General features: G+C 39.9%; 1 protein-coding gene across 3 annotated transcripts; it reads right to left on the bottom strand.

Annotated features, from left to right (window-relative positions):
- Window positions 1-399: 399 nt before the first annotated feature.
- Window positions 400-24,493, bottom strand: ALG11 (ALG11 alpha-1,2-mannosyltransferase). 3 transcript variants are annotated; one of them, XM_036299615.1, is made up of 5 exons: window positions 11,684-11,857; window positions 11,141-11,224; window positions 10,610-10,840; window positions 7,364-8,295; window positions 400-710 (listed from the first exon to the last, which is right to left on the bottom strand). In XM_036299615.1, exons 3-5 carry the CDS (start codon window positions 10,696-10,698, stop codon window positions 439-441), a joined length of 1,293 nt encoding a protein of 430 aa, XP_036155508.1. In that variant the 5' UTR covers window positions 10,699-10,840; window positions 11,141-11,224; window positions 11,684-11,857; the 3' UTR covers window positions 400-438. The 3 variants fall into 3 exon arrangements, with proteins under 3 accessions (XP_036155508.1, XP_036155507.1, XP_036155509.1); XM_036299614.1 differs by lacking the exons at window positions 11,141-11,224; window positions 11,684-11,857 and adding an exon at window positions 24,415-24,493; XM_036299616.1 differs by lacking the exon at window positions 11,141-11,224.
- Window positions 24,494-25,007: the final 514 nt, after the last annotated feature.

The following is a 25,007-nucleotide window of genomic DNA, read 5'->3' as shown; positions in this document are numbered from 1 at the left end:
GGTACTTTTGCCTTTTTTCCTTAAAATAAATACATTGCCTACATATCTAAAGAGTGTTGCTTAGGCTGATTTTATTACAAGGAGGAATGAGTTTAGAAAAATCTTACCTATCTAGCTCAGCTGGCGTGGCTTAGTGGTTGCGTGTCGACCTATGAACAAGGATGTCATGGTTTGATTCCCAGTCAGGGCACATGCCCGGGTTGCGGGCTTGATCCCCGAGTATGGGATGTGTAGGAGGCAGCCGATCAATCATACTCTCCCATTATATATATACACACACACATATATATACATACATATAATATATAATTATATATTATATATTATAATATATATTATATTATATAATATATAATTTATATATATATATGTATATATATATAAATATAACTAGAAAAAGAAAAATATTACCCATCTTTTATTTGTACAGATATGGCATTATTTAAATAACTTCTCCATAGATGACAGGAATGTCACTTCAAACTCCTGATCAGAGAATCTGCTTACAGATGCACGAGCATTATTTCTGATTTGGAGTCTCTTTTCCTCAGACATGGAAAGAATATGAGCCATAGTCTCAGCATAGCCTTCTTCACTTTCAGCCAGAAATCCAGTTACTTCCCCTTCATAAGGAATGACAATGTCAAGCTTCGGGCCCCCTGAATTGTGTGCAAGGATAATTGTGCCAGCTGCCATACACTCAACAACTCCTGAGGAAAAAACAAAAGCATGTAGTTTAAGTTTTTGAACATGTTCATATGAACAAGAATCAACAGAAACCTTAAAAAAATTGTATGAGACTTATGAGAAATTTAATTACATACCTATATGTCTATAAATGTGCTCATTTAACTTCCATGGTACAAAATAAAATAATTTTAAGGTTTTTAATTTTCAAACCTTCACAATAATGCTGCTTTGTTCTTAATTAAAACAGATAAGTAGATGGAAGGATGGTCTATATAAAACAGATATGTGGATAATAAAACAAAGTAGAAGACTAGAGAAAGTTAGCAGAATGGGAGATAATTAACGGATATGGAAATATAAAAGAAGTAAAAAGGTATCAAAAGCAAAAATATAACAGTTCAAATTACAGCAGTAGGAGGAAACAAGGAAAAAAGTAAGCCATCTCAGTGAGGCATACTATTACTGATGCTTAAGTTACTGCCTGGATTTCCGGCAAATCCGAAACTACTGTGTGCCCAACAGCAGTGAACTAAATGAAAGTTTTGGTTAGTTTTTGCCAAATAATGTAGGTGAGGATATAAGTTACTCTAGCCAGAATATCTTAACTGTGCTTCTAGAGAGAATTAAGCCCTTCAGAAAGTGAGTTAGTTGACTGCAGAACTGATATTCTAGAAGCACAGGAAAGAAATGAAATAATTTACAACCGTTTCTTCAAAAGTGGTAAAATCTCTATGGAACAGAATTTTCTGTTAGTGTTGTAATTTGAATTCTTATTTGAAAAATATGGATTATATCATAATATTCTGTTCAAGGCTGGATACCATTCCTCTATACTTTCTCAGAGACCTCAAATCTAATCAATTTTATTCCCCTCCCTCCAGGATTTTCCACCTCTTCAGTTCATAAGTCCTCCTTTTGCTAATGTCTCTTCTTTCATAAACTTCTGAAAAGTATGGTTTGCACTTACTATTTCACTTGCTCACCTACATTCAATGCTCAACTTACCACAATTCAACTCTTGCTTCTCCTCCTCCTTTACTGGTAAACTGCTCTTGACCAGGTCACCAGTCACTTCCTTATCTGGCCCAGCATCTGGGAAACATGGAAACTTGCTGCCCTTCCTCTTCCTCCCCAAACACTCTCTCCCCTTGATTTCCATGACACTGCATTACACTGGTTTTCTTCCTCTATTTCTTCTCTTCTGCTTTGCTGGACACTCTTCTTCTGCCCACTTCTGAGCTGTTACTATTCTCAGCAGTTTGTACTACGGGCCTCTACACACTTTCTGTAGGCAATCTTATCCACGTCCAAGGGGCCTGCAGTAACTACCTGGACAACAACAACAACTCAAACTGTATTCCCAGAGCAGGTCCCTCTCCTGTACTTCAGACTCATATATATAAATGCTTGCTGGATGCACACATGTACAGTGGAACTTCATTTCTCAAACTTAATTCATTCCAGAAGGTTGTTCGAGAAATGATTTGTTCGAAAACTGAATAATTTTTTCCCATTAGAAATAATGTAAACTGAATTAGTTAGTTCCAAACCCCCAAATGATTCCTTGTTTTAACTTTTCTTATATACAGCACATGTCTAATATACTGTTTAATTTAGAAATAAACACTTCTTAAATTTATCGAACCACCCCCTATGAGCCTTAAAGGAATTTTTCATATACAGTAGGTCCTCAGGTTACGTCGGAGCTCCGTTCCTACAGCACGACATAACTCGATTTCGCCGTAAGTCGGAACCCACCTACATAAGCACCTCCGTCACTCACATGGAGCACATACACAGCAGTAATGAAGTGAAACAGTAAAAAAAATTTAAAAGAAAGATAACAATTCCTGACCTTTACTTTTGGTAAATAATAAAAAACATAAAGCACATATGTACATACGTCGAAATGACAGAACTTTTTTTTTTTTTAATTAAATCTTTATTGTTCAGATTATTACATTTGTTCCTCTTTTTTTTCCCCCCATAACTCCCCTCCTCCCAGCTCCCGCCCCACCATCCGCCCTCACTCCCCACCCACTGTCCTCATCCATAGGTGCACGATTTTTGTCCAGTCTCTTCCCGCATCTCCCACACCCCTTTCCCTCCCAAGAATAGTCAGTCCATTCCCTTTCTATGTCCCTGATTCTATTATGATCACCAGATTATTTATTCACTTGATTCTTAGATTCACTTGTTGATAGATGCATATTTGTTGTTCATAATTTGTATCTTTACCTTTTTTTTTCTTCTTCCTCTTCTTAAAGGATACCTTTCAGCATTTCATATAATACTGGTTTGGTGGTGATGAACTCCTTTAGCTTTTCCTTATCTGTGAAGCTCTTTATCTGACCTTCAATTCTGAATGATAGCTTTGCTGGATAAAGTAATCTTGGTTGTAGGTTCTTGGTATTCATCACTTTGAATATTTCTTGCCATTCCCTTCTGGCCTGCAAAGTTTCTGTTGAGAAATCAGCTGACAGTCGTATGGGTATTCCCTTGTAGGTAACTGGGTTTCTTTCTCTTACTGCTTTTAAGATTCTCTCTTTGTCTTTTGCTCTTGGCATTTTAATTATGATGTGTCTTGGTGTGGTCCTCTTTGGATTCCTTTTGTTTGGGGTTCTCTGCGCTTCCTGGACGTGTAGGTCTATTTCTTTCACCAGGTGGGGGAAGTTTTCTGTCATTATTTCTTCAAATAGGTTTTCAATATCTTGCTCTCTCTCATCCTCTGGCACCCCTATAATTCTGATGTTGGTGCGCTTGAAGCTGTCCCAGAGGCTCCTTACACTATCTTCATATTTTCGGATTCTTTTTTCATTTTGCTTTTCCAGTTGGGTGTTTTTTGCTTCTTCGCATTTCGAATCTTTGACTTGATTCTTGCGCTCCTCTGGTCTGCTGTTGGGTGTCTGTATAATATTCTTTATTTCAGTCAGTGTATGCTTAATTTCTAGTTGGTTCTTTATCACAACATCGAGGGTCTCATTAGATTTCTTGAGGATCTCACTACATTTATCGGCGGTCTCACCAGTCTTTTCGAGGGCCTTACTAAGTTTATCGGCAGCTTCTAGACAGTTCTTAAGAGACCTTAAAAGTGTGGTTCTGAACTCAATATCCTCCATTGACAGTTTTGTCCTGTTTCTTTGTCTCCGCATTTTTATGCTTTCTTGGTGCACCCCCTAGTGGTCTTTGTCCGCAGTCTTGTTGCCTTTAAGCCTTGATTGATGTCGGCAATACCGGGGTGATTTGACCTCCAGGCTAACTGGCTATGAGAGTCTGCTGTGTCTGCAGTGGGAGGGCTTCTGTGCTGGATCTCTAGGGCGGTGCTAATCTAGCATTTGCCTGAGGCTATCCGGCAAATGGTTCTGTGCAGGGCTTGGGCGGGGCGGGTTCCCGGGGATCTACAGGGCAGGCGGAACAAGCAGTTATGGCGGCTCTCAGTTCCTTCCCCAGGGGCTCTGCCTCTCAGAGCCCCAGCAATGGCTGCAAACCTCGGAGAGAAAGCTGCCTTCGAGTTCCGACCGAAGCCAGACAGTCCCGTTTCTCCCGTTTGAGTCTTGGTCCCCAGAGACTCGCCCGGATCTGGAGCTCAGAGTCTGAAACTCCCTCCCCATTGAAAACAACAACCGCGCCCTCCGCTGCCAGCCCGCTCCGCGCCCACGCGCGCACTTCTGCACCTGAGTATTTCACTTCAGCACAGTGCCTCCTCTGAGTCTGGGTATGATATTCTCTTTCCTCCTAGTTGTAGAATTTCCACTCAGCCAGCCTTCCCGTGGTTCTGGGTGATGTCTGTTCTGTCCTTTAGTTATATCTCTGAAGTGGTTGTTTGAGGCAGCGATCTCTGGCGTTAACCTATGCCACCATCTTGGTTTCTCCCTTTTTTTTTTTTTAAATAAATACTGTAAATGGGAGATGGTGATGTAACCACGAAATGACGAATGTCGAGTCCAACATAACCGGAGGCCTGCCTGTATCACTGTTAGGTCTGATCAAATAATTGAATCAACACTCCCTCCTCTGGGAACTGACCTTTATACCACTTCACAGCATTCCCTTTGGCTTAGACTACATTCCACTTGCTAAGACCACATTCCATTTGCTAAGACCATTATCCTTCCCCTCTGGACCTTCCTAGGATCCAGACCAGCTCAGAGAATTCTCCACTCAAAAAAAGTTCACCTGGAATTCTTTAAAATATTTGACTCCCTGTCCCTGGGTGCTGATGCCATTTTGGCGCTTATCCCATCTGGTATCCAGATGACCCTATATTCATAATCCCACCACTTTGGCCTTGTGCATTCCTCCTTTGGGGACCCTAACAATCACTGCCTTTGAAATGCTATCACCAGGTAACTGCTTTTCCTTTATCCAAAACAACAGCAGTTTTTCTATCTACAGTGGGGCCTTGACTTATGAGTGTCCCGACTAATGAGTTTTTTGAGATACCAGCTGTCTCTTGGCCGATTTTTTGCATTGAGTTGATAGAGTAATTTGAGTTAACGAGCTCCTTAATGAGCCTGGGATTAATGTTTTGTGAACACGTTCACACCCTTAGCAACATTAGAACTCTGCACGCCCCCTACTGGGGATGGAGCCTGCAACCCAGGCAGGTGCCCTGACCAGGAATTGAACTAAGGACCTCTTGGGACACTCAACCACTAAGCAGCACCAGCTGGGCACATTAGCACTCTTGATGGCCTCTTTATGTTCTAAAATTGTGCGGATTGGCCCAGCATCAATCTATGAACCAGGAGGTCACAGTTCAAGGCATGTGCAGGGATGCTGGCTTGATCCCCAGTAGGTGGGGTGCAGGAAGCCGCCAATCAATGATTCTTTCTCATCATTGATGTTTCTATCTTTCTCTCCCTCTTCCTTCTCTTTAAAATCAATAAAAGTGTATTTTTAAAAAAACTGTGCTCATCACCAGCAACAAAAGCATCCTCTCCTTTGCTTGTCTGCTGAAATGCTTTTTGTCATGCGTGAAAGGGTTGTCAGGTCAAAAACTGAAGTTTTGGTAGAAAACCGAGACATTTTTTTCTGTGAACAACTTGGTTGGGAATGGAATTGTTCAAGATGGAAGACATTCGAGAAATGAGGTTTGACTGTACATGTCCTTCAGACAATTTAAACTCTACATGCTAGAAACTTGGCTCATTAACGGCCTCTCCTCTTGTAGTCCCTCTCAAGGTAAAAGGCATCACCATTCACACAGTTGTCCAAACTCCTCATTGCCTTTCATTTAATACATCCAATTAATCACCAAATCCTGTTCAATCCTTCTTCAGAATCTCGCTGGCATGTTCACCTACCAGGTTCACAATGCCAACACCTGTCACCCAGGTTGCTGCAGCAGCCCAACTCAACTTCCTGCCTTTCTAGTCTTGCTCTTCCTGTTTCTTACCTAACCAATCCATTCCCCATATTGCTGCCACAGTGAACTTTAGGAAACAGAATGCTTTTAAATCCAAAGTTAAAATTTTTCTATCTTTTCCCACTGGCTTAATATGGCCATGTGATCCTCCATTGTCTTGCTGCTCCTCTGTCATGCTCCAGCCATACTGAACTCTGTTCCTTGAATTTGCCTGCTAATGCTCCTTTTGTGATGCCTGTCACCATGTTATACCTACCCTTCTTTTGCTGGCTACCCTCCCCTCTTTTGCATGATAGCTTCTAATTACTGACAGGTCCCAGCTTAAGTATCACATCATTTCCTGGGCCATTGTTCCCTGACCCTACAAGTCTGTGTTAGGTGTTTCTCTTAGGTTCTTCCATATTCTGCACTTGCCTTAGCATAGCACTCAGCACACTGTGCAGTTAACGATGACTGTTTAACTTGTCTGTATCACTCACAGAGGTGTGAGCCTCTGAAGTTTAAGAGCAGTTCTTATATGCCTGGCACAATAAATGCTCAATAAACATATGTGGGAGGAAGCACGGGAAGTCAATTCCATGCAGAAAGTTTGGATCAGCAGTTCTTGCTATATGTCTGAGCTTAGTACTGTGCTACTAACTAGGGACAGAAAAGAGTATAAGAGAAATTGTAGCCCTAGTACAGGAGACTTCACTTCTATGTTTTTCTATTTTCCCCTAACACCTAGCAGTATGAGGCACTTGAGACATATCTTAAACCAAATCAGACACAAAACAGTACTTGATTATATACCCAAATCTTTACATAACAGGAGGTCAGAAAGAGTAATTAGTTCTGGAATAGATAAGGCTATATCAATGAGCAAGGAGATTTAAGCTGAACATTTATAATGGAATTTGGCGGAAAGAAAAGGAGAGGACATTCCCATAATGAGAACAGAATCAATAAAAGAACCAAAGAATTTCTGTGAGACGTCCACCTGAAGAGAGGGGTTCTCAGCTTCTGATGCAAAACAGAATCACCTAAGGAACTTTACCAAAATACTTAGCCCTGGGCCCCACCCAGAAATTCTGATTTGGTCCTTCAGTGGGATCAGTCTGTATATGGGGGTAGGTGGGGAGAGAAAATGTAGTGGTTAAGAGCAGGGGCTATCTGGGTTAGAATGTGGGCTCTACCTCTTCCTGTGTGACTGACTTGGGCATGTTCTAAACCTCTCTGTTTATTTATAAAATAGAAAAACTTTCAGAGTATTATAACTTTATCAATATACTTCATAGCAACAAACAAGTTAAAGAACAAACTCACCAATTCCAAAATGCTCATTCCACATGGTATGCAAACCAATTGTTCCTTTAGACAAGTAATTCTTTAATTCATCAAATGGAATATTTATTTTAAATTCCACATCTTCTTGAACTCCTAGGTCTTCACATAGTCTTCTCAGTTGGTTTACTCTAAATTCATCATCTTGGTTACGACAACCTCCAATGAGGACAAGTTTAAGTGAAGGAAGTGACTCAGTCTTCCTCATATTCAACAATTTAGCAAAGGCTCTGATCTGCAAAGGATGATTCTTTTCAGGCCTGAACTGGCCAACAGAAACCAGTAAATGTCCTGGGGTCATCTTTTTCTCCTCTAAGGGAATGTCCAGAAATGTATGCACATCACAAGGTGGATAAACAATGTTAGTGCAATGCCCAACCTTCCACAGTGAGAGAATATGGTTTAATGTCCAAGAAGAATTGACCATGACTATATCACTGCAGGAACCAACAAGTCCATAAAGAAAAGCAAATAAATAGTAATAGATGAGCTTTACTTTGCTGAGAAAAGGATTCCTGGTAATGAAGGTTGCATTATTAAATCTAGCATTTTGATTCTTCACTACAGAGAGCATGTCAGTGCTGATAGTGGGATAATGAACATAGCTTCCAACTCGGCAACCACCTAAATACTTAAACAGAGGAAGTGTGAAAGCATATCCCATTGAATCGATGTAAATATCAGGGACACACTGCATCAGGGCTTCCCAGCCAAGAAAGATGGACCCTAGACTTTGGCCCAGCAGTGTGAAGTAAGGATAGAGAGAATCTTCCACAAGGTAGCGTTTCCTTAAGAAAACAAACCTCACTGGGTGAGTTAATCTGATGTTAAATCTTCTGAAAGCACCTTCTAGTATTTGTTGACTGCTGATATTAACATCACCAGTATAAACAACATAAACTGCTGTAGGATACCTAAAATAGAATACAATAGTTAAGAATTTCATTAGTTTAGGTTAAAATCAAGCAAAAAGTTATAGATTTTTTTCTCACAATCATAAGAAGCTTATTTTTAGACTAAAAAAATGTTTTCCACTCATTGCATTTGGACTACTGACCTCATTCTTTCCTGCCCTATAACTAAAATGTTAGTTAGTCCTTCAAATCAGACTTCTAGTTCTTTGCTCTCTCCTCCACTAAGAGTTTCCTATAGAGCAGACACAAACAAAAACTGATTTATAAATGAGACTTTTTTATTTTCAAGAAATATTAAAAATTTTATTTTGACAACTTTTTCAATATAAAAATGGTAGTGAAATATTAGTAAAATATATGAGTTAAATTTCACTGAAGATATCTTTAGATAGAATGGTAAATGCTAAAGCACTTCTCAGTGTTATCTGAGTAATAAAAAAGGTTATAAAAACTAGATCTTCACATGGTTCTTCACAGCACTTAGAATAAAATCTAAACTCCTTACCCTGTTCACTGAAGCTCTGTAATCTGGGTCCTGTCGCCCTCTGTACCTTCGTCTTCTACTTTCTCCCTTGCCTACCAGGGTTCAGCCAAACTGACAATCCTTTCTTTGAACAAGCCAAGCTGCTTCAGCCTTAGGGGACTTGCAGTAGTTGTCCCTTTGCTTTGAATTCTCTTTTCTCATCTCCATTGTCTTTTCATAAGGCAGGCAGTATAGCAAGTGGTTTAGAGCAGGGGCTCTAGTAACTCAGTTTCCTTGTTTGTCAAATGAAAATAAGAGTAATGACCTCACAAGGTTGTTAGGAGGATTGAATGAGCTAACATAAATAAAATATTATTCAAACAATGCCTGGCACATAGTAAAAGTTCATTAAATGGTAGTACTTTTGTCATTCAAAAGTATCTCCTTGAAGAATTTCCCTAATTGCTCAATCTAAAGTATCAAGTCACACTCATATTATTCTATTTTAATTTCTTATATAGTACTTCTTACCATTTGATATTTTTCTTCTTTGCTTATTGTTTTCTCTCCACTAAAATCTAAGGTCTGCAAGAGGGACTTGATCTACCTTGTTCACCATTTACTCTCAATTTCTTTTTACAGTGCTTGAAACAGAGTAGTTCCCCAATAAATATGGCATAAGTATACTGTACCTTATGCTGAGTCAGGAAAGACTTATAGAAATTAACTGAAGAGAAAAAGATTATTTCAGAAAAAAGGGAACACTATATAAAAAGATAAGGAATCTAGAGAAAGCATGATGTTCAGTATGCTGGAACACAGTATATGTGAAAGAGCAGAGAGGAATAAGAAACAAAATCTGGCAAGAGCAAGATGAAAAAGTATCTTCTGTGTCATACTAATTATTTGGATTATTTTTTCCTTGTAGGTGAGTTAGGAGTGATAGGGGTTGCTGGGGAGTATGTGTATAGATATAAAACTTTGCCACTGCCTAATTATCCAGAATTAGATAATATCACTAGAGAGAAAAAGGTAATACATAGAGTTATGCAAAGAAAAGAATAGTATAGATTACGGTGGAGAGGGCTGCAAGGAGGTGAGAATTAAGTGAGGATTTAAGAAAATTCTTTGGATTTAGGCACTTATGGAAGATAGAAGAGGAAATACAGGGGTGGTGGCTGGAAGCCAGGATGGGTCAAGAACATAGAAATGTAGAGCTAAGGGATTACCTGTGAAGGCTTTGGAAGGAAATGAAGGGCATGAATAACCATAGAAGGATAATAACCCGGAAGCAGAATAACCATAGGAGGATAACAGTTTTCCACATATAATAAAACAATGAAACCTGCACTTTACTATGCTTTCTCCTTTTTAAAAGGGAATCATAAATACTTTGGGGTGGGGAGGAAAAAAGCCTAAAACATTAAATGATGTATAATATATTATTTCTAACATGGTAAGTTACTTAAGACTAGCCAACTGATAATGATATCAGAATTAGAAGCAAATAGATGCTTCATAAAGATTATTTTGGGTATGCCACCACTGACTAAAAGTGCTCCACATTACTTTCTACTATTTAATCTCTTCTCCACATACTCTCCCAAGATGACTAGTTTTAAATTATGCCATAAAAGGGCAGATACTTTCCATTTTTTATCATAGCCACTAAATGCAATAGGATCTTATAAGGCAAATTGGCATATGAGAGAACTATTTCTTTGTTGAAAAATAGTTTAAAAATGAATTCCTGGCTATAAATAAGGTATTAGATAAAGATGAATTCTGGGTAATGATTTTTTTTAAAAAAATGCTAATATAGCAAATTAGCTAAAAAAGATGCATACCTACTTTTTCTGCAGGGCCCTTAATGCACACCATAAAACTCTTTCTCCTCCTCCGCCAGCACTGCAGTATGGATGAAAAAATGCAATCACCATTTGATCTTTCCCTTTTTTGCCAGTTGATGCTGAGTTTTTCTTTCTTTGTAGCAGCACTCTGATTCCCCAAAGGATAAGGATCAAACACAAACATAAAATTCCACATACAATTAGCCCAGGGAAGAATAATGAATAAAAAAACCTGAAACAAGAGGGAAAAGGTGAAAATTGATATAATAATGCCCATTAAACAAAAATATGACTACAAAGTAAAGTCTACTTTCATACATCTACTTTATATATTAGTAGCAGAGAGAAATTTTTATAGCTTGTGAGCCTGCTAACGAAATACTCAATAATTGAAATTCTATTGCTACAAAATATCCAGATACAAAAGTATAAAAGTCCCCTTTAATTCCAGTCTCCACAGTAATGTTAGCAATTTAATATATTTATTTTTAATTAGTAATAAAAATAAATATTGAGCCATCTTTCTCTTAACTCAATATATGCGTTAAAGCAGCGGTCGCCAACCGGTGGTCTGTGGAACAATGGTGGTCCGTGAGGTCCAAAAGGTTGGTGACTGCTGTGTTAAAGGATTAAAACATATTTAATTATTAATCTCAACAAAACATTAGTAATAGCATCTGCCCCTCGAAATGACAATATGTAACCCCCCAAACGTGTCTTCTCTCTCTCTCTCTCTTTTTAAGTAAAGTTTTATTTTTTTAAATGTATCGCTGGTGGGACCTGTTCGTGCATCTTCTTCAACAGCTGGGGCATCTCCATCTTTGGTGTTTCTGGTGTAAACTGCTTGAGCTCTGCGCTCTGAAACTAGTTTAATAAGTCCTTTCCTAAGGAGCCCCTGAAGGGCTCCTGGCCAAGGAACTGTGGATCTTCAGTCTCTCAGAGATAATAGCTGGGATTATAAACTTATAGTTGGGAACTTCCTTATAGAGTTGGACATAATATGCTTTGCCAAATAAGACTAGGTTATTGAGCTTGTCCAGAACTTTGCCCTTGGACCACTTCTTTTTGGCCTTACCCCTGGACTTGTTCACTGGGTCTTTGTCTTTTTTGGCCCACATTTTCTTCTTCTTGTTGTCCTTGGGCGGCATTGTGAGAGTTGGAGAGCAGGGCCTCTGCTGCTGCTTTGGTAAGATGTCGGACTGAGAGCTTTCTCTCTGTCTGTCTGTCTGTCTGTCTGTCTGTCTCTCTCTCTAAAGACTAGTTTACTTATTTGTAAAGAGAGAGGAAGGGAGGTTGGGGTGGGGGGGGAGTGGTGGTGGAGAGATAAACATCAATGTGAGAGAGAAACATTGATCATCTGCCTCCTACAATCTTCCTAGGAGGGATTGAGCCAAAACCCGGGCATATGCCATGATCAGGAATCAAACCAGCTACCTTTCAGCACACAGAATGATGCTCAACCAACTGAGCCACACCAGCCAGGGCAAAATATGACTTCTTGAATGATCAGTATTGCATTAGTTAAAAGTTTGGTGAAAGTTATGTCAGAGGAATGGTGTGTGAGAGAGCCCCTTGGCTGCTCACCCTGAAATATCAAGGAAACCAACTATAATTCAACAAAGAAATCCCTGTTCAACACAGACGCATGCATGAAAGGTCTGTGCCTTGAAACACCTAAAGGTGGGCAACTGGGAAGATGAGGAGGGAGGAAAGTGCAGACAGCTTGCAGACACAGCGCTTCAGCCAAGAGCTCGAGTCTCAGCCTTGAAAGGGAAGGAAACTGGTGGTAGTAAGCGCTTCCTTTGGCTGGGAGCAACAAAGAGTTATGTGGGGGGTAGGGGTGGGGGTCTGAGGACCCAACAGGGCGAGTTGCAAAGGTGTGAACAGTTTCTGAGTCAGCAGATGCCTGACAGAACATGGGGTTCTACCCAGCAGCTCTGTGTTTCAGACAAAGAAATAGAACCATAGAGCCCTGATGCACTTGGACCCCCCAAACTCACCTCCCATTGCCCTTAGAGTTGGGTCCAGGAGCATATTATCTGTAGACCAAGAGCTGTTGGAGTAGAACCACTGTTTCCCTCTGTGACTGAACCCTAGGAGGGGTGCTTAGGGCAGGACCCCATGGAGGTCAGGGGTCTCCATTATGGTGAGGGCAAAAAAATCCCACTCCCAAGTAGCATGGCTATACTGTATTATGGAAGCCATGGTGGTCAAGACTGGGAGATCACAAGAGATAAAAAAGTTTGCAATTCAGGGCTATCTACTGGAAAATAATATATTGATGGAGAACAGCAAAGGAGAACAGCAAATACCATGAATAACCATAATAATGAGGATGACCAGAAAGGACATGAAAAATCCCCAGAAAGCAAGTTGGAACACTTGGAAATGTGTGATATAAATGACAGAGATTTCAAGATTGCAGTTCTGAAAATACTCAATGAGATGTCAGAAAATACAGATAGGCAATTCAATGCACTCAGAAAACAAATCAATGGACAAAATGAGTACTTTGCCAAGGAGATTGAAACTTTAAAAAAGAACCAATCAGAAATCCTGGAAAGATTTCAGTGCAATAAGGGAGATTAAGAGTAAACTGCTGAAAACCATGATGGCAGCATAGGTAAACACCTGTACTTGCTGTCTCCCACAACCACATCAAAATTACAACTAAAATACAGAACCACCATCATTCAGAACCACCTGAAAGCTGGCTGAATGGAAGTCCTAGACTAGAGAAGTAACGAAAAGAAGCACACTGAGATAGTAGGAGGAGCAGAGGCACAGAACAGGCTGGTCCAACACCCATGTGTGCCATTTTTTTAATCGGGACGGAGACTGTCTCTGTGGAGGTTGCCTGTGAGGAGCAAGGTGTCCGAGGCCCACATCAAATTCCCAGTCCAGGGTTCCAGAACTGGGAAGTGAAGTTCCTGAAACTGTATGGCCAATAAAAAACAGCAGGGACTGTGGCTGAGTGACACGGAGGCTGCTGGAGATCCAGGTGTTCTTTTTAAAGGGCCAATGCACAAGCTTACTCAGATTTATCCCTCTGAGCTCCAGCACCGGATGGCTTTGGGGGACCCAGACACATACTGGGAGGAACTGGATTGTCCGGTATCAGGGCAGGAACTTGGGGAAGGCTTCCAGGCAAGGGTGCTGTTGGAGTCATTGTTCCTGTGCTGGGAACTCCCCCATCGCAGGGCTGACTGGCAGCCATATCTGAGTATCCCTTAGTCTGCTTCACACTGTTTGCTCCAACCCTGATGATCCCCTGAGATCCCGCCCCATCCAATTTGCAACCTCACCCAAGCTGTTTGCAGTAGCTTTTCCATATGAATGGCTTGTCCTGGCTCATGCATCACACTTTGCTAAAATCTCTCCAAAGAGTTGCAGCTGGTGTCAGTGTGCCTCAAACCTATCAACAAAAGGCCCAAGACCCACCAGCACTAGCACCAGCCTGCTTTGCTTCACAGCTGGGCCATGCCTGGGTACCACCAAGCCCAATACAAATAGCAGCCATATACAGATCCCTCTGTAGCTACTGCCAGGTGGCCCCAGCAGTGGCTGATTTTGCACCTCCCTGGAGGCCCCAGAGCCAGTGCACCTGGTGGACAGCTTCAGACCATACCAGATTACAACTCTATACATTCACAAGTGACACACTCAAGAGGCAGACTCAGTGAGCACCAAAGTGCACTGAAGCAACTCCTACTCCATAGGGATGTCTCCTGCACAGCAGCTCTCCCACTGTAGTCACAGCTGGTCCTTACAACCAACTGGCCAGGAGGTCAACTCCTCTCAGTGATACCAACAGCAATAGAGGCTTAACTACAAGACTATGCCCCAGCCCACCCAGGGGCACACCTAGAGTGCCCAGCATAGGTGACTGGGGAAGCTGAGCCACTGGGCCCTACAGGACACCTACTGAACAAGACCAATTTCCAGAAGACATAGCACCTCTACCTAATACATAGAAACAAACACAGGGAAGCAGCCAAAACACAGGGAAGCAGACAAAGAAACAAGTCACAAATGAACAAAATGGAAGCCAGCAAACTACTGGACACAGAGTTAAAAACAATGGTTATAAGGTTGATCAAGGATCTTTACAAGAGCTTCAAGGCACTTAGTGAGACTTCCAAGGATCTTAGTGAGAATGTCAAAGACATGAAAAAGGACCAGTCAGAAATTAAGCATACACTAACTGAAATAAAGAATAATTTATAGGAATTCAACAGTAGAGGATTCCGAGAATCAAATCAACTATTTGGAATATGAGGAAGCAAAAAACAACCAATTTGATGAGCAAAAAGAAAAAAGAATCCAAAAATATGAAGATAGTGTAAGGAGTCTCTGGGACGACTAGAAGCGTACCAACATTTGCATTATCAGAGCAAGATATTGAAAACCTAGTTGAAGAAATATAGCAGAAAACCTCCCATCTGGTGAATGAAATAGACTTAAAGTCCAGGAAGTGCAGAGTCCAAAACAAGGGGAACCCAAAGAGGCCTACATCAAGACACATCATAATTAAAATGCCAAGGGTTTAAGACAGAGAGAGAATCTTAAAAGCAGCAAGAGAAAAGCAGTTAGTTACTTAAAAGGAATGACCCATACGACTGTAAGCTGATTTCTCAAGAGAAACTTTGCAGGCCAGAAGGAAGTGGCAGGAAATATTCAAAGTGATGAATAGCAAGGACCTACAACCAAGATTACTCTACTCAGCAAAGCTCTCATTTAGAATTGAGGGTAATAAAGAGCTTCACAGACAAGAAAAAGCTAAAGGAGTTCATCACTACCAAGCCAGTATTACATGAAATGTTGACGGATACTTTTTTTTTTTTTACTTTTTATTTATTTGGTTTTTTTTAATCCTCACCCTTGGATATTTTTCCATTGATTTTAAGGGACAGTGGAAGAGAGAGGGAAAGACAGAGAGAAACATCAATGTGAGAGAAACACAACTGGTTGCCTCCTACACGAGCCCTGAGCAGGGCCCAGGCCAGGGAGGAGCCTGCAACCAAGGTAAGTGCCCTTGACCGTAATCGAACCTGGGACCCTTCAGTCAGCAGGCCGATGCTCTATCCACTGAGCCAAACCAGCTATGGCTTCTTTGTCTTTTTCTTTTTTTTTTTCTTTTTAAAATATATTTTAATTGATTTCAGAGAAGAAGGGAGAGGGATAGAGAGATAGAAACATCAATGATGAGAATCATTGATCGGCTGCCTCCTGCATGCCCACAGTGGGGATTGAGCCCCAAACCAGGCATGTGCCCTAACCGGGAATTGAACTGTGACATCCTGATTTATAGGTTGATGCTTATCCACTGAGCCATGCCGACCGGTCTTGAACAGTATTCTTTAAGAAGAGGAAGAAGAGAAAAAAAAAGATAAAAAATACGAACAATAAAATGGCAATAAATACATTTCTATCAATAATTGAACCTAAAATAAAAATAAACGAATAAGAAATCTAATGAACAAAATAAACTGGTGAATAAAATAGAATCAGAGGCATGGAAACATGGAACAGACTGATGAATCTCAGAGGGAAGGGGGCAGGGCAGGTGGGAAGAAATTACTCAAAGATCTTTTTTTTTATTATTGATTAAAGTATTACATATGTATCCATAACCCCAAATGCCTCCCCACCCCACTCCTGTACATGCCCTCACCCCCCTGCTGTCTCTGTCCATTGGTTATGCTTATATGCATGCATACGAGTCTTTTGGTTGATCTTATCTATGGACACAGACAGTGAAGGCCTGGGGCATTGGAGCGGGGGAGGCAACATCTGTAATACACTCAACAATAAAGATTTAAGGTAATAAAAAAAATAATAAAAAAGAGTGAATGACTGAGCACAGAAAACAGAACCAACCAGATGGAGGAAAGAATTTGTGGTATCAAAGATAGGGATCTAAAAATAGCAGAGGGAAGAAGTGAGAGACCTGAGCATAAAGAAAAATGAAAGAGCTCTACAAGAACTGACTCCATCAGAACAAGCAATATTATAATTACTAGGGGCCTGCTGCACAAATTCGTGCACGGGTGGGGTCCGGCCAGCCCTGGCCCCAGATCAGGGTGAGTGGGGGCCAACTGGGGGTGGGGCTGGCTGGGGGGAGGGTCCACGGGCAGTTGGCTGGCCAGCCCCGCTCCCTGGTTGAACTCCCAGGTGAGCTCCCAGGTGAACTCCTAGTAGAGGGGACAATATGCATATTAGCCTTTTATTATATAGGATAGGCATTGTGGAGGAGAAAGAGAGGGAGCAGGGAACAGAGATTCTATTCTAACTAATATTGGATGAGAACTTTCCAAACCTATGGAAAGAACTAGATCCTTAAATCCAAGAAGCAAACAGAACACCTAGTTACCTCAATCCAAAGAAGCTGTCTCCAAGGCACTTGGTCTAAAACTGTCACAAATTAACGATAAGGAAAAAATTCTCAAAGCAGCCAGGGAAAAGAAGGAAATAATCTACAAAGGAAAACCCATCAGAATTTCATTTGGTTTCTCAGCAGAAACTCTACAAGCCAGAAGAGAGTGGAACCAAATATTCAAACGTCTGAAAGTGAGAAATTACCAGCCACAAATGACACATCCAAAAAAATTACCCTTTAAATTGAAAGGAGAAATAGGACTTTCCCAGACATACAGAACTTGAGGTATTTTATCACCAGAAAACCTCCAATGCAGTAAATACTCAAGGGAGTTATTCTACCTGAAACAAAGGACATAAGGTCACAACACTATGAGTAAGATTATCAAAAAACTTACAGCATAAACAGGGATAATTTGCGACAACAAAAACATAAAAGAGGAGGGGGTAAAGATCTAAACTGGCAAAGGAGGATGAAGATCAGATGCACTCAAAAGAAAAAAAAACACTATGGTATATATGCAACTTTATTTTTTATAAACCTAATGGTAACTACCCACAAAAATCCCCATGCCAGAACACATAGCTTAAGAAAAGAGGAAAGAAGTATGGAATACCGCCTAACAAGCCAACAGACAAAAACACAAAGGAATAGAACCAAAGTAGGCACAGAGATACCAGAAAACAAAAGATAAAATGGTTATAGGAAGTCCTCATATATCAATAATCACCCTAAAGGTAAATGGTCTGAATTTACCCATAAAGAGGCACAGAGTAGCAGAGTGAATAAAAAAACAAAACCCAACCATATGCTTCCTAAAAGAGACATATCTAAGCTGCAAAGACAAAGGTAGATTCAAAGTAAAAGGGTGGAAAATGATTCTCCAAGCAAATAGCATCCACAGAAAATCAGGTATAGCCACAATCATGTCTGTCAAAATAGATTTCAAGATAACAGATAACAAGAGACAAAGATGGACACTTCATAATGATACATCACGAAAACATAACACTTCTTAATATATATATATATATATGCACTCAACCAGGGAGCACTGACATATATAAAATAACTACTCAAAGAACTAAAGGGAGAAACAGATCAGAACACAATCATAATTGGAGACTTTAATACTTCCAATGACATTTCTAGACAGATCAACCAAACAGAAAATCAATAAAGAAATATCAGTTTTGCCTGGCTGGTGTGGCTCAGTAGTTGAGTGTCAACCTATGAACCAGGAGGTCACAGTTCGATTCCTGGTCAGGGCACATGCCTGGGTTGTGGGCTCAATACTCAGTGTGGGCGTGCAGGAGGCAGCCGATCAATGATTCTCCCTCATCATTGATGTTTCTATCTCTCCCTCTCCCTTCCTCTCTGACATCAATAAACATATATTTTTTAAAAAGAAATACTGCCCTTAAATGAAACTACACATAATTGACATTTACAAAACCTTTCATCCCAGAAATCAGATTATACATTCTTCTCCACTGCACAGGGAACATTCTCAAAAACAGATCATATGTTGGGTCCCAGAAAGTAGCATCAACAAATTCAAGAAGATTGAAATTATACCTAGCATATTCTCCGACCATAATACCTTGAAATTAGAAATCAACAGCTAAAAGGATGTAAAGAAACCCACAAATACATGGAGATTAAACAACATACTACTAAAAAATGACTGGGTCAAAGGAGAAATAAAAGATGAGATCAAAAGATATATAGAGACAAATGAGAATGACAATACAATACATCAAAATGTCTGGGATTCAGCAAAAGCAGTAATAACAGGGAAGTTTAATCATTACAGGCCTATCTCAAGAAACAAGAAAAATCCCAAGTAAATAATCTAGCATTACATCTTAAAAGAACTAGAAAAAAAAAAAGAACAAAAGCAACCCAAAGTTAGCAGAAGAAAGGAAATAATAAAAAGAATTGAATGAAATAGAGAACAAAAAGACTACACAAAAAAATTAATAAAACAAAGAGCTGGTTCTTTGAAAATATTAATAAAATTGACAAACCCCTATCTAGACTCACTAAGGAAAAAACCCATATAAATAAAATCAGAGATGAAAAAGAAGTCACCACAGGCATTACAGATATACAAAGGATCATACTAGAATATTACAAAAGCTTTTTTTTGTCACCAAATTCAATAACTTAGAAGAAATGAATAAGTTCCTAGAAATATATAACCTTCCTAGAATAAATCATGAAGAATTGGAAAATCTAAATAGAATGATCAGCAGTGAGGAAATTGAAACAAACATCAAAAATCTCCCCCAAAACAAAAGTCCAGGACCAGATGGCATCACCAGTGAATTCTACCAAATGTTCAAAGAAGATTAAAAACCTACCCTTCTCAAACTCTTCCAAAAAACTGAAGAGGCAATACTTCCTAAAATATTCTATGAGGCCAATATAATCCTGATACCAAAACCTGGCAAAGATAACACAAAAAAAGAAAATTACAGACCAATATCTCTGATGAATACAGATACAAAAATACTAAACAAAATACTAGCAAATGGAATACAACAGTACATCAAAAAAAATAATACATCACGATGAAGTGGGGTTCATTCCAGGGGTACAAGGATGGTTTAACATATACAAATCAATCAAATTAATACACCACATTAACAAAAGAAAGAATAAAAGTCTTATTTTATCAATAGATGCAGAAAAAGCATTTAAAATACAATATCCATTTATTATGAAAACACTCAATAAAATAGGAATAGAAGGAAAGTAATAATAAAGGCCATCTTTGATAAACCCTCAGCTAATATCATACTCAATGGTGAAAGACTGGAAGCTTTCCCTCTAAGATTAGGAATAAGACAAGGATGTCCACTCTCACCATTCTTATTCCAAGGCAGAGCAATAAGGCAAGAGAAATAAGTAAAAGGTACCCAAATGGAAAAGGAAGAAGTCAAACTGTTACTTTTTGCGGATGACATGATTCTTTAGAAAACCCTAAGACTCCACCAAAAACTATTAGAAACAATAAACAAACACAGTCAAGTTGCTGAATACAATATCAATGTGCAAAAATCCATTGTCTTCCTGTATACTAACAACAAAACTTCAGAAAAAGAAACGGGAAAAAAAAATTCCTTTTGCAATTGCTATCAAAGAACAAAATACTTAGAAATAAATGTAACAAAGAACATGAAAGACCTATATATTGAAAATTACAAAGCATTATTAAAAGAGACTAAAAAAGACACAACAATATGGAAAATATCTCATGTTCATGGATTGGAAAAATCAACACTGTAATGGCCATATTACCCAAAGCAATATACAGATTTAATGCAATTCCTATCAAAATCCCAATGGCATTTTTTAAAGAAATAGAATGAGAAATCATCAGATTTGTATAGAACCACAAAAGACCCCGAATAACCAAGGCAATCCTGAGAAAAAAGAATGAAGCTGGAGGTATCATGCTACCTGACTTCAAATTATACATCAGAGTTATGAAATCAAAACAGTATGGTACTGGCAGAGAAACAGACACATAGATCAATGGAACAGAATAGAGAACCCAGCTATAAAACCACATTTATATGGATAGATAATTTTCGACAAAGGAGCCAAAAACACACAGTGGAGTAAAGATAGTCTTTTAAAAAAAGGTGCTGGGAAAACTGGAAAGTCATATGCAAATGAATGAAACTGGATTACAGTTTGTCCCTATGTATAAAAAGTAATTCAAAATGGATCAAAGACCTAAATATATGACCTGAAACAATAGTTACACAGAAGAAAACATAGGTACTAAACTTATGGACCTTGGTAGTAGAAAAAAAATCTTATGAAGTTGACCCCACAGGTAAGGAAAGTAAAGGCAAAAATAAATGAATGGGACTATATCAAATTAAAAAGCTTCTGCACAGCAAAAGAAACTGACAACAAAACTAGAGGCGCCAACCAGATGGGAGATGACATTTGCAAACAGTAGCTCCAACAAAGGTTTAATTTCCAAAATATATAAAAAACTCATAAAACTCAACACCAAATAAACAAACTCCCCAATCAAAAGTGGGCAAAGGATTTGAAAATACAACTCTCCTAAGAAGACATATGAATAGCCAGTAGATATATGAAAAGATGTTCAACCTCACTGGCAATTAGGAAAATGCAAATCAAAACTACAATGAGATATCACCTCATACCTGTTAGAGTGGCCATTATCAACAAGACAAGCAATAACAAGTGTTGGAGAGGTTGTGGAAAAAAGGGAACCCTCATTTCCCACTGGTGCGAATATAGACTGGTACAACCACTACGAAAAGCAGTCTGGTGATTCCAAAAAAATTAAGAACAGAGCAATCCCTTTCCTGGATATATATCTGAAAAACTCGAAAACATGTATATGCACCCCTATGTTCATTGCAGCATTATTCAAAGTGGCTAATTCATGGAAACAACCAAAGTGTCCTGCCATAAGAAAGGATGAAATAGCACCATTTGCAGCATGGATGAATCTTGAGAACATTATGCTAAGTGAAATAAGTCAGAAAAAACTAAGAACCATATGATTTCACTCACATGTGGGATATAAAACTGAAACTCGTGAACACAAACAGCAGAGTAGTGGTTGCCAGAGAGAAGAGGAGGGGAAGAAGGGGGTCCTAATATATGGTCACAGGAGATTTGACTGTGGGTGGTGGGCACACAATGCAATATACAGATCTTGTAACATAGAAACTCACACCTGAAACCTGTATGTTCATGTTGAGCAATGCCACCCCAATAAATTTCTCTCACTTCACATCAAGTAGAACAATTTCTAGGGTAAGAGGAATAGCATTTTAATTTCTCTATTTGATCTGTGTATATGACCCTAAAATCACTGCCTTCCCTTATTTGCTTCTGAATGAGTTGCCAAAAAAGCCACTAATGTTCTACCTTGTGCACTTTAGTGAACTCACTCCCACACTTACTGCTAAAAGATTCTCTATTATTGCCACATCAACTGAAGCTCTGAAAACACAAGGAACCAGGCTTGTTCACCACCATATCCCATAATACCTGGTACAGAGAAGGCATACAATAAATATATATGAATGCAAAATTTGATTACCTCCTCAATGTCTCTTAAATTATGGTGAAATAATTTCTCAAGTTATATTTTTCTCTTACGCTTGGTACCTAACTTAGTATTTGTAATACCATGCCTATCCTTTATGATGGATTTGAGGGCATTATAGGTCACAAAAACAATAAAATACTAAAACTTAAATAAACACAAATTCTTTGGAAAGTAAATATCTTATTGATATTCAGTTTTTATTTTATTTATTGTTAAAAAATTTTATTTACTTATTTTAGAGAGAGGGAGACAAACAGAGAGAAAAATATCAATTTTGTTGTTCCATTTATTTATGCATTCATTTGTTGATTTTTATTTTTTTTTTGTAAATCGTCACCCAAGGATATTTTCCCATTGATTTTAGAGAGAGTGGAAGGGAGGGGGAGAGACAGAAGAGAAACATCATGGATTGGTTGCCTCCCACACATGCCCCAGGGATCAAGCCTGCAATGAAGGTTGGAATCAAACCCAGGACCCTTCAGTCTGCAGGCTGATGCTCTATTCACTGAGCAAACCAGCTAGGGCCATTTGTTGATTCTTGTATGTGCCCTGACCCAGGATTGAACCGGCACACTTGGCATATGGGGAGGATAGTCAGGGCCTATAACATTTTTATTTTAAATAACCCTGTATTTTCCAAACCAAAAACTTAGTAAGGATGTCACAGTTTTAGTTTGCAAATCTCATTGATGTCTGGCTTAACAGAAGATAGTGGCTTCTTGTACCTGCTTCTGCATTCAACCTGTAGTGATATGTTGTTTTATTTGAAGTATATGAAGTAAATGCAAACTCATTCAGATACATACTAGGAAAAGGGAGCATATTTTAATAGCCTTTTCAGATAGCTGAGGATATTTTTCTGTGATGCTATACCAAAAAAAAAAAGTTATTCAGCAAACATTTATTTAGCAATTACTATGTGCAAAGTACTGAATTAGGGGTATTTCAAATGACAGGGAAGAATATGCAAAGCAGCGAATTAGGGGTATTTCAAGTGACAGGGAAGAATAAGAAGGATCCAAAATAGGCTTTTGCACTCAAAATATTTTTAAAAATCATTATAGAATTTGAAATAGAGGGACAAAAATGAACAATGAATACCTGAATTTTGGAGCGAATATGTTAATACTGCTAATCAGGATGCTATTTTGCTAATTATAAATTTTCAACCTGAACTAAAAGGGTGGGGAGGGGGAAGGGACAAAACACAGAGTTTATTCTTGAATTATTATTTATTTTATTATTTTCCATATGAACAACTGTACACCTACTTTTGCCACACCCTGTATGTAGGCATTAAAAGACCTGGTTGGGTAAAATAGACTAGGTCTTTCCGTTTTATTAGTGTAGGGCAAGACAAGTAAAATACAGTACTGTATCAACAACAAACGTGGGGGAAAAAAGTCTAGTTTTTTCACCCAAATGTTTATAGTCTTTATTTTGGATGGTAGCATTCTTGGCGAATTTTCATTTTTGCTCATCTATTTCCTAAATGTTCTATAAGAAACAGTTTATTACTTATGTCATAAAGATACATGCCGTAATATTTTATATAACCATTCTTACGTTAATCAGAAATAAAAATCAACGGACGGCCAAGAAGCAAGGGATTGGCCCTAGCCGGTAGCTCAGAGGACAGAGGGCTGGCCCGGCTCGGAAGGGTCCCGGCTGGGATTCCCGCCAAGGGCACAGCCTGGGCTGCAGGCCAACACCGGCGGGGAGCGCGCAGGCGGCCGCGGATCCGATTCTCTCTCACCATTGATGTTTCCATCTCTCTCCCTCTCCCCTCCTCTCTGAAGTCAATAAAAATATATTTAAAAATAAAGGAGCAAGAGGTTTAGCATAAACTTTGTATTTAAATGACATATTAACAACGACAGTTTTGGTGAGTGAAAGAGGAGGAACTAAGGCGTGAGAAATAAGATCCAATTTCTTCTTTACCAAAAAGGCAGACATGCCAGATTGGAAATGATTCGTGGCTCCGTCATAAAGGAAAATGAGGAACACATATGAATGATTTGACAGATAAACTGGATGCAAACAAGTGACATAAAAAGCTGAAACAGGGAGGGTAACGACCCCCCAGTAAGCAGTGGGGCAGGCGATAAACTGAAACACTTAGCATGAATATTTTTTAACCCAGTCGGCTTCGGTCTACATGGAGAAGACACCAAAGTGAAAGAGCCGCTCAGTGGACTTAAGAAAATGCCGCAGATTCGTGACAAAGGAAGCCCTTCCCCGCAAACTTCAGTCGCGTGGGCGGATAATACTATCACGACAAGAAACCTGTGGGCCCGCACCATCGTCTCCTCACCTCAGTAACTCGTACAACCACCAACCCCTTTCGGTGGCCGCCATCTTCAGTCGACCCCGGAACTCAGGAAGCGCTTCGCTATTTCTCTTCTCTATTGGCTACTGAGGTGTTCCTCCGCCTCCACGGGGCTGGATGTGCGTTCCAATTGGTTGATGGTAGTGGCTTCCCACGGCCTTGCAGCCAATAGCATCTCCGGGGCGGAGTCAAGTTTTCAGCGTGTGGAACACGGGTCCCGCGCTCATGGGCGGAGCTGTCGTGGGAGGTGGGCTGGGAGGGCGTGGCCTGTGATGGACAGTCTGTTCTCCCTCCCAGGGCCCCCTCCCTCACTGGGAGCCGTGGCTCGGGCACCCCGGCCCCCATCGCGGAGCCCGTCACCCGTTGGAGATCAACGGGACGCGCTGGCGTGTCTCGGATCGATTTTCCAGGTGCGGAGTTCACTCCCGAGGCTGCTGCGGCGTCTGGGGACCGCGGTGTCCCGGAGTCAGGTTCAGGCGTGGAGCTGGAGAGCGGACCTCACGCGGGCGCCTGCAGCACCTCACCGCCGCCGCCGCGGTGGGCGACCCCCGGGGTCTACACCTCCGGCCCTGGGTCTG

Source organism: Myotis myotis, unplaced genomic scaffold, assembly GCF_014108235.1.
Source record: "Myotis myotis isolate mMyoMyo1 unplaced genomic scaffold, mMyoMyo1.p scaffold_m19_p_3, whole genome shotgun sequence".
Lineage (NCBI taxonomy): Eukaryota > Metazoa > Chordata > Mammalia > Chiroptera > Vespertilionidae > Myotis > Myotis myotis.
The sequence above is the reverse complement of the archived record's forward strand: the minus strand, read 5'-3'. Positions and strand labels throughout refer to the sequence as shown.